The sequence below is a fragment of the Myotis davidii genome, unplaced genomic scaffold, assembly GCF_000327345.1.
Source record: "Myotis davidii unplaced genomic scaffold, ASM32734v1 scaffold821, whole genome shotgun sequence".
NCBI lineage: Eukaryota > Metazoa > Chordata > Mammalia > Chiroptera > Vespertilionidae > Myotis > Myotis davidii.
The window spans coordinates 2,537,705-2,547,872 of record NW_006295269.1 but is presented as its reverse complement, the minus strand read 5'-3'; the positions used below and the strand labels follow the sequence as shown (position 1 = coordinate 2,547,872).

Here is a 10,168-nt window from a genome sequence, read left to right as displayed (position 1 = left end):
TTGGGCCTGCCCTCTGCCACCCGGGAGCAGGCTTAGGCCAGCAGGTCATTATCTCCCGAGGGGTCCCAGACTGCGAGAGGGCACAGGCCGGGCTGAGGGACCCACCCCTCGCCGCCGAGTGCACAAATTTTTGTGCACCGGGCCTCTAGTAAATAAATAAATCTCATCAGACAGTAAAAAAAAAAAAAAGTTGAACTCATAGAAACAGAGAATAGAATGGTGGTTAGCAGGAAGGGGTTGGGGGATGGGGAGATATTGGTCAAAGGGTATATGAAGATTCAGTTTTGCAGAATGAGTAAGTTCTGGAGATCTTATGTACAGCATGAAAACCGAAATTAAAAATACTACATTGTACACTTGAAATTTGCTAGAATACACCTTAACCACACACAAAAAAGGGTGATTAGCCGAAGCCAGTTTGGCTCAGTGGATAGAGCGTCGGCCTGCGGACTGAAGGGTCCCGGGTTCGATTCTGGTCAAGGGCATGTGCCTGGGTTGCGGGCACATCCCCAGTGGGGGGCATGCAGGAGGCAGCTGATCGATGTTTCTCTCTCATCGATGATTCTAACTCTCTATCTCTCTCTCCCTTCCTCTCTGTGAAAAATCAATAAAATATATTTAAAAAAAAAAAAGGTGATTATATAGGTGAGTGACATGTTAATTAACTGTGTAATCATTTCACAATATATACATATATCAAAAATCATGATGTATACCTTAAATATACACAATTTTTCTCAATTATTCTTCAATAAAGCTGAAAAAAAAAGAATTTAGGAATGAAATGTTATGTTATGTCACCTACTTTCAAATGCTTGGCAAGCCCTAGCAGGTTTGGCTCAGTGGATAGAGGGCTTGCAGACTGAAGGGTCCCAGGTTCGATTCCATTCAAGGGCACATGCCCAGGTTGCTGGCTCCATCCCCACTGGGGAGCGTGCAGGAGGCAGCCAATCAGTGATTCTCTCTCATAATTGATGTTTCTATCTCTCTCTCCCCCTCCCTTCCTCTCTGAAATCAACAAAAATGTATTTTAAAAAAACACACCACATACAAACAAAAAATGCTTGGCAAAAAGTGTAGTTAGTGTACACAGAAAGATATGGAGGTGTTGCTAAATGTTAATAGTTGATGAATCAAGGTAATCCACTGTAGCATGCTTTCAGCTTTGAGTCTTTTAGTTTTTCAACTGTGAATTTAAAAATACCTCTGGGGGCCCTGACCAGTTTGGCTCAGTGGATAGAGCGTCGACCTGCGGACTGAAGGGTCCCAGGTTCGATTCCGGTCAAGGGAATGTACCTTGGTTGTGGGCACATCCCCAGTAGGAGGTGTGCACGAGGCAGCTGATGGATATTTCTAATTCTCTATTCCTCTCCCTTCCTCTCTGTAACAAATCAATAAAATATATTTAAAACAAAACAAAACAAATAAAAATACCTCCTGGGGATACAGAAGCAGTATGTAAATACTTCCATAAAAATATCGTGCTAGCCCAGCCAGTGTGGCTCAGTGGTTGAGGAGTGACCTATGAACCAGGAGGTCACAATTCGATTCCAGGTCAGGGCACATGCCCAGGTTGGAGGCTTGATCCCCAGTAAGGGGCATGTAGGAGGGAGCTGATAAATGATTCTCTCTCATCGTTAGACATGAAAATTTTTTTTGTTAATCCTCACCCAATATATTTCCATTAATTTTTAGAAAGAGTGGAAGGGAGGAGGAGATACAGAGAGAGAAACAATGATGAGAGAGAGAGACATCGATTGGTTGCCTCCTGCATCAGCCCTGACCAGGGCCAGGGATCGTGCCTTTGACTGGAATCAAACCCAAGACCCTTCAGACCGTGGGCCAACACTCTATCCATTGAGCAAAACTGGCTAGGGCGATATTAGTATTTTTAATAATAAAACCGTGTACTTAGCCTTCCCCTCAATCTCTAACGTTGTAGCATAAGGCAGTTAGTGACTTCAAGGTGTTTTAATAAACCCTTCCTTCATTTTTCTATTTCAGTGCTTAGACTGTGTTTGATAATTATGTTTGTACCTATATTTCACTCTTCTAAAGGACACCAGGGTGTATTGTATTTATTACTATATCAAACATAACATCTGATATGCTGTTAAATAATAGCATAATAAAATAATCAGAAAGAGAAAAAAGCCCAGAGTAAGTAAAAGGAAGGAAATAATGATGTTCAGAGCAGAAATAAATGACAAAAAGACTAAAAAATCCAATAGAAATGATCAATGAAACCAAGAGCTGGCTCGTTGAAAAAATAAACAAGATTGATGGAACTTTAGCCAGACTCATCAAGAAACCAAGAGAGAGGACCCAAATAAATAAAATCAGAAATGAAAGAGGCAAGAATACAACTAATATCATAGAAACACAAAGAATTGTAAGAAAATACTTTGAAGATCTATATGCCAACAAACTGGACAACCTGGGTGAAATGGACAAATTCCTAGAAACATACAATCTTCCAAAACTCAATCAGGAACAATCAGAAAACCTCAATAGGCAATAACAACTGATGAAATTGAAGCAGTAATCAAAACACTCCCAGCAAACAAAAGCCCTGGATCAGATGGCTTCATGGTAAGTTTTACCAAACATTTAAAGAAGAATTAACACTAATCCTCCTCAAACTATTCCAAAAAATTCAAGAGGAGGGAAGACATCCAAGCTCTTTTTATGTGGCCAGCATTCTCCTAATCCCAAAACCAGATAAAGATACTATAAAGAAAGAAAATTATAGGCCAATATGCCTGATGAACACAGATGCTAAAATCCTCAAAAAAATATTCGCAAATAGGATCAAGCAATACATTAAAAAGATCACACACCATGACCAAGTGGGATTTATTCCAGGGATGCAAGGATGGTTCAATATTCGAAAATCAATAAACGTGATACACCACATAAATAAAAATGAAGGATAAAAATCATATGATCATATCAATAGACACAGAAAAAGCATTGGCGGGGGGGGAGGGGAGAGGTCCTTCAGCCCAGCCTGCACCCTTTCGAAGTCCAGGAGCCCTCCAGGGATGTCCGACTGACTGCGGGGAGCAGGCCTAAGCCGCAGGCGGACATCATTAGTGCTGCCATTGAGGCAGGTCGTGGTGTTCACCAGCCGTCAGTCCGGCTTGTAGCTGAGCAGCGCTCCCCCTGTGGGAGCGCAGACCACCAGGGGCAGCTCCTGTGTCGAGCATCTTGGTTTAAATGATAGGCTGTGCTCAACTGGCGTGGCTCAGTGGCTGAGCGTCAACCTATGAACCAGGAGGTCACAGTTCGATTCCAGGTCAGGGGACATGCCTGGGTTGCGGGCTCGATCCCCATTGGGGGGGCGTGCAGGAGGCAACGGATCAATGATTCTCTCTCATCACTGATGTTTCTTTCTCTCTCCCTCTCCTCTCCTCTCTGAAATACAATGGGGAACCTAGCCCGCAACCCAGGCATGTGCCCTTAACCCTTTGAGTCCCAACCAATATCCTAGGAACTATGCTAAAATTGCCAGGGAATTTTGAGTTAAGGTTTTTAAATTTTTTTTCCCACATAAAGAGTGAACTACTAGCATCTAATAGTGACACTGCAGGAGGAGTGTGACAGTGCTCCCAGCACTTTTGGTGAAGGACAGGAGGAGCGCGATTGCACTCCCCGGCACTCTAGGGGTTAACTAGAATCGAACCCAGGACCCTTCAGTCCGCAGGCTGACGCTCTATCCACTGAGCCAAACTAACTAGGACAATAAAAATATTAAAAATAAATAAATAAATGACAGACTGTAAGACCTGTTACAAGCTTGCTTTAGGAAGCACAAACTTCTATTTTTCAGAAAATTATTAATTTCCCTCTCTAGAAAAAAAAAGCTACATTATGTGTATATCTGCCTCTGTACATCTTGCTCCTCATTCTTCCATAAATTATAACCTACCATTTCTGAGATTTAAGTACAAACCTTACTTGCTTCCAATGTTTTTTTATTAGGAAGCAGCAACTAGTTATGTGACAAGTATTTTTCTTATCTTTACCAGATTTTTCATAATCAATTAAATACGCACCTTCTTCCAATAAGCCTCGGATCTGCTCATCTTTCTCTTTCAAAAGGTCTGAAGTTTCACTACAATTTAATCTGGTCGCAAGTTCTTCTTTCATAGTTTTGATTTCCTAATTTTAAAAAAATAATGTAAATACCATAAAGAATTACTTTCATTCTGGGCATATTTTTCAATTATCTTCCATATTCCCAAAAGTCATCAATAATCACATTCTTGATAAGAATTCATAAGTTTTGTTCTGTTACCCTGAATTTATTACCTTGGTTAATTAAGACTAAGAAAAAACAGCTTTGAAAATGATGTAGAAAACCTGAATTCAGATATAAACAGGTTTTAATATGGAAATGGAAATGAGAATAAGTTAAATTTCAATACTCAATTCTTGAGTTTCTCTACATACATTTTCTACAAGCATTATAATTGGAACAACATTTCAAACAGTACATGTCTCCATTTCTCACTGTATTTCTTTTCCTTATTAAAACTCACTCACACTACTAGCGTGTTGTGAAATGAAAGGAAAACCCATGATTATATAAAGTTTGATCTACTTTAATAAAGCAGAGATTCAGCAGAAATATGTCAAGATAGTTTATCTTTAAAAGCTACAATGGAGAAGTACAATGAGATGGAAAGTCTTCTATAATTTAAAATTTGGTTTTAAGAGTTGCTCTGGAATTAAAAATAGCTAAAAACAACTAACATTTATTAGGTATGTAAAGCATACTTTGTATCCATTATCTTTTAATCCTGACAGCAATCCTATGAGGGAGGCAACTACTGTATGATTCAACTACACAAACAAGAAAACTAAGACTCAGAAAGATTGAGTAAACTTTCAAGGTCAGAAAGCTATTAAATTGGTAGAGTTAAGACTTGAAACCAGGTCTGTGGAACCCCAAAGCCCATGCTCTGAACCACCCATAACATTGCTATCCATTTCCAATTGTCAAAATTTTGATTCACACATCAAGGTCCAGTAAGAATGTCATGTCTTCTGTGAAAACTTCCTCAATTACCCTGGTCAGAATTCATCCTCTATAATACCATTCCAAACTGCTTATTCATCTGTATAACTTATTTAATTCTACCTAGTACTTTACAGTTGTTGACATTGTCTTCTATCACTAGAAAAGCAAATTTGTCACTTAAGGTAATTCCATTTACCTTTGAATGAATGGCCTATGCCTCTTAAGCAGGTCATACATGGCTATACATACAAAAGTGTGTTAAAATTTAGGGCCTAAGTTTTTCCCTTTACAGTTAATGGTTTCAATCTATTTTAGATCTATAATTCCAAGTGCACTATAGGAAACAAACATTACTTAAAATCCAATTTCTTGATTAATCTGGACCAGATGAAATACAGTAGGGACAAGAAGAGGTAAGTTGGTTAGGTAGTCTCAGGTTATTACTAGTGTCTGAAATGAACTAGCTAGTTAAAACAACCAAGCAAATGGAGGTATATGACATATTTCTTTTCTGTAAGACTATATGCAGAAAAATTATATTAACATTAACAGTGGTCGAGAAGGGGAAAGGCAACCTGAGAATGGCAAATGCTAAGAAATACGATTACTCACAGTTGGATTACAAGCAATAATGACTAACCTTAGTTGGTTACCAATTTCTGAAATAACCAACTGTTCCAAATGATAAGACTCAGAACAATGGTCCCCAACTAGGAGTGATTTGACTCCAAGGGGAACATTTGGCAATGTCTGCTAACATTTTCAATTAGCGCAGCTGAGGGGAAGAGGAGGACGGCAATAGGGAAGGGTGATGCTGTCATCTGGTATGTAGGGCCTGGGATGCTGGTCAGCACCCTACCATGCACAGGACAGCTCTATACAACATAAAATTATATACCACAAAATGTCAACAGTGCTAAGGTTGAGAAATCCTACATTAGAATAAATAAATGTTATGCCCCCCAAGAGTTAATATATTTTAAAATTACTTTGACTTGAAGAAGTATGTATGTTTGAAGTGGTAGAAAATTAACAAACCAGAGTAATGATAAATTTTATTTAGAGGGACCATTTAGACTTGTATTATTTACTTTGATGAAATTATCATTTATAAAAATTAGTCTAGTGATCCTTGCTATATATTTTGCAAGGACTTATAAATTACACAGACAAGTATTTGCTTAGAATTTTTTAAAGTATCAAAATTTATCATTTTAAAGGTATTGAAAAATTTACAAATTAAGTGTTAACATTCTATAGTATCCCTTTACTCTTACCTCTCTTTTCTCCAATACCAAAATACAATGAAGGCACTGCTCAAAAATCTATGTCCCTATAGAGTTTAATGAATATTATTTTAAACTTCCATTACCTTTTTAGCAGCATCTCTCTCTTTGCAGGCTAGCTGAACTTTCTTTTCTGCTTCTGCAATTCTTTGAGCAAACTCATCTTTCAAGGAAGAAATGCTGCTGCTTTCTTCTTTCACTCTGAACATTTCACTAAATTTAAAATAATACTGAGACTGAGGATACTTGTTTAAATATTCCGAAGTTAACAAAATGAGTTCAGTTTGCAAAAGGAAAATGACATTGTCTTCAACACATGCTATAACAAAGTAGGTTAGTTTTAGTCCTGTCAACTTTTCAGAGAAAAATTACCCGCTTGATTTATTTTAAAACACCTGAAAAAAAACCCATTAATAACTGAAAATGTCAACAATGTTTGATATGTAAAAATAAGATAAAAGTAAATGAAATTTTTCATTTTGAATCTTGTGTCACATTTTACCAATCACCTTCATAAAGCAAGTCAATACTCAGTATTTTTTTAAAAACTATAATATCACTGTTTTAAATCTCTAATACTAAAATACTATTAATAATAAGGGGAAAAAGGTTGGTTGGTTTTTTTTTTTTGCAAAATACCTCTCTTCAATGCCAAAGGTAATATGGTCAAGACAATGTGAGGAGAAAAGTCATATCTAAGGTTAGAATTGAAATGCTATTCAAATTTTAATAATTATAAACAAGTTAAATTATAAACCATTTTAATTTAAATAATCATTAACAAGTTAAATTACAAATCATTTTCTTAAGTAATATACAAGTGTATGGGCTTTTATGAAACGTAAAAAATGACTCACATTTGTAAAATACTTACTCTTTCAGATTATCATAAGCTTCTTCTAGAAGTGCTTTTTCTTTACTAAGAGATAATAACTGAGCCTCCCTTTTGTCCAGTTTCTCATTCAGAAATGCAACTTTCTAGACAAGGAACATGACAAAAGTCAAACATTTAACATGCAGTGACGAGCTGAAAAGTAACTAACCACTATAATCAATAAAACAGCATTATCTCATAAAAAGAATCAAATACTGAGAACAAATGAATACAGCATAAGAATTCATACACAGCTTGTAGGAGAGTATAAAGTAGTACAAGCACTTAGCAGGTGGGAGCATAAATTAGTAAACCACTTCGAAAAACTATCAGGCAATATCTAACTAAAGATATAGAAAATTCTACTTTTAGGTCTACCTGAGAGGAGAAACTTGCTGCATGTGTTATACAAGACTATCTACAGTAGTTAGTAACAGCAAAACTTGGGAAGAGTGTGCATATTTCACCAAGAGAGGAAGAGAGAGAGATGTGATAAAAAAGATCCTATATAATAAAAGCCTAATATGCTAAGTGTCCAATCGTCCAGTCCTCTGTTCAACCAACCAAAGCGTGATATGCTAATGATATGCTAAGGCTGCTCAACCGCTCACTATGACATGCACTGACCACCAGGGGGTAGATGCTCCAACCGGTAGATTAGCTTGCTGCTGGGTTCTGGCCGATAGGGACTGAGCGAGATGGGCCAGACATGCCCTGGAGTCCTCCCACGGTCCCTCCCCAGCTGGCCAACCTTCCACGTCCCTCCCCGGCCCCAACTGTGCACTGGTGGGGTCCCTCGGCCTGACCTGCTACCTCTCGCAATCCAGGACCCCTTGGAGATGTCAAAGAGCCAGTTTCGGCCTGATCCCACAGGCCAGGCGAGGGACCCCACTGGAGCACAAATTCGTGCACCAGGCCTCTAGTAAATAAATAAACGAAGGGCTTCAAAGCCTCTAATAATGTTCTATATCTTAGTAGGGCAGTGGGTATACAAGTGTATGTTTTTCCGTATTATTCTTTAATCCAAACATATAACATGTAACCTTTTAAATATAATACACTACATTTAAAAAGTAACTTTAGAAAATCCATAGGCATGCAATTTTAAAATCTCCAGAATATATTGGAATAAAAAAAGCTAAGCAAAAAGAAATGGTTATTAGATCCTGCTGGAGCAGTGATACACTTATAAAGGGGAAAAAATGGTGCCTTTTGTACTAAAAAAATATTAACTTACTTGATTTAAGTCTAGATTAACCTAGGAATCACTTATCTTCTTAAAATAGTTCAAAAATATCTTATTGAAATAAATAGTATTGTTTTCTAGGAATTCAAACTGCTAGTAAAACTGCAGCAAGGCATTTCATTTGTGAATATTAGACCCAGGTAAGAGAGGCTGGCACTTTTTTACATAAGTAATTCAGCACATGGCATTTACAGGGCAGTTCTTCAAACACCCTATATTTCTCAGAGGAGGCTATCAAAGATGCCACATGCGGCCTGGCCGGCGTACCTCAGTGGCTGAGCGCCGACATATGAACCAGGAGGTCATGGTTCAATTTCTGGTCAGGGCACATGCTGGGTTGCGGGCTCGATCCCTAGTGTTGTTTGTACAGGAGACAGCCAATCAATGATTCTCTTTCATCATTGATGTTTCTATCTCTCTCCCTCTCCTTTCCTCTTTGAAGTCAATAAAAATAATTAAATAAATAAATAAAATAAACACATGATTTAATCTCTGACGAGTATCCAAAAACCCTCTTGCACTTTCTAGAATTACCTTGCAAATGTCCTCCTCCTCAGAAAGTGCTTCTGGCTGACTTCCTGCAGCTTCGCACTGCTCAACCACCTTGTCTAAGACAGTGTGTCCTTCATTTATTGGCGGAGAAGAAACCAAGATATCAGGCTGTTCACAGTTCACAGGAGTTGCACTCCGTCCACTTTCTTCCATTTCTGTTTCCTCAGTGGGTATAACTGTTTCATTTACTTCTTCCTCAGATTTTCCTTCAACAGGTTCAACTACTTTAGTCTTTGGGGTTGAAGGATTAACTATAATAGGTACTAAAGCATAACCCTTGCCTGACAATTCGTCGTCTGAATTGATTTCACTTACACTTCGGCTATCTAATGACTGTACACTAAACGAGTCTATTCTTTCAAAAGCATCAGATGAGCAGCAACTCTCAGTGAGTTTGGGGAAGTCGTCTAAACGATTATACTCAGGACAAGCAGATGCTGAGAGAAGCTGAAAAGATGTCTGCATCAAGTGAAGACTTGATTTTGCATCTGTAGTCTCTTGTCTGGAACTTGCTGAGCTCTCACTTATTACACTTTCGTGATCTAGAACTTCAATATCACTGGTAGTAGAAGTACCTGAGGAGAAGGTACTAACGGGAGGAGAAGGTGTATTGCTCTGTCTGTCTTCGTGTTTCTGTTCCTTTGCTTCTGAAGCTATGTCCTTTGTTTCTGCTGTGGGAGACTGCGTAGACATGTTAGATACACTTTCCCTAGTTGTTTTAACATTAATTACACTCTCAGATACTTTCAAACTTGTGGTTGACACCTTCATATCAGAATCTTTATTAACGGTTTCTCCATGCTCGCCTTCAGCTTTAGGTGACAGAGTGGCGACTGCCCGATTTTCCCCTGGGGAGACACAGGGAAAAGAGTCAGTCCCTTTTGACTCAGTTGTTTCAGGTGTTCTTGACCCTCCAGTGTGCACGGTCTCCTGTAAGGTGCTTTTCACTTCTTCTTCTGGTCTCTGTGATTTAGCCGGCGGTTTGGATACCACTGGACTCTTCTGAATGGTCTGGACATCCGCTGGCGAGAGAAAGGCACTGAAGAAATTTTCAGATTCATCTACCACCGTTCTCCGAACTGGCTTTGTAATTGCTTTGGGAGAGGTTGCTGGTTGACTCTGCGGCTCTGCGTTTGATTTTATTCCCCAGGTTGAAGTATCCCATCCTCCACTGACAGGGGGAC

General features: G+C 38.6%; 1 protein-coding gene across 1 annotated transcript in view; it reads right to left on the bottom strand.

The window, feature by feature from the left end:
- The window catches only part of TMF1 (TATA element modulatory factor 1), a 36,591-nt gene extending 26,423 nt beyond the window's left edge, over positions 1 to 10,168 (bottom strand). The window contains exons 1-4 of the mRNA XM_015567947.1: positions 8,967 to 10,168; positions 7,187 to 7,290; positions 6,399 to 6,525; positions 4,059 to 4,164 (exon numbers count right to left, since the gene is read on the bottom strand). Coding sequence (XP_015423433.1) covers positions 4,059 to 4,164; positions 6,399 to 6,525; positions 7,187 to 7,290; positions 8,967 to 9,755 — 1,126 coding nt within the window. The 5' untranslated portion in view covers positions 9,756 to 10,168. The remainder of the gene's footprint in view (positions 1 to 4,058; positions 4,165 to 6,398; positions 6,526 to 7,186; positions 7,291 to 8,966) is intronic.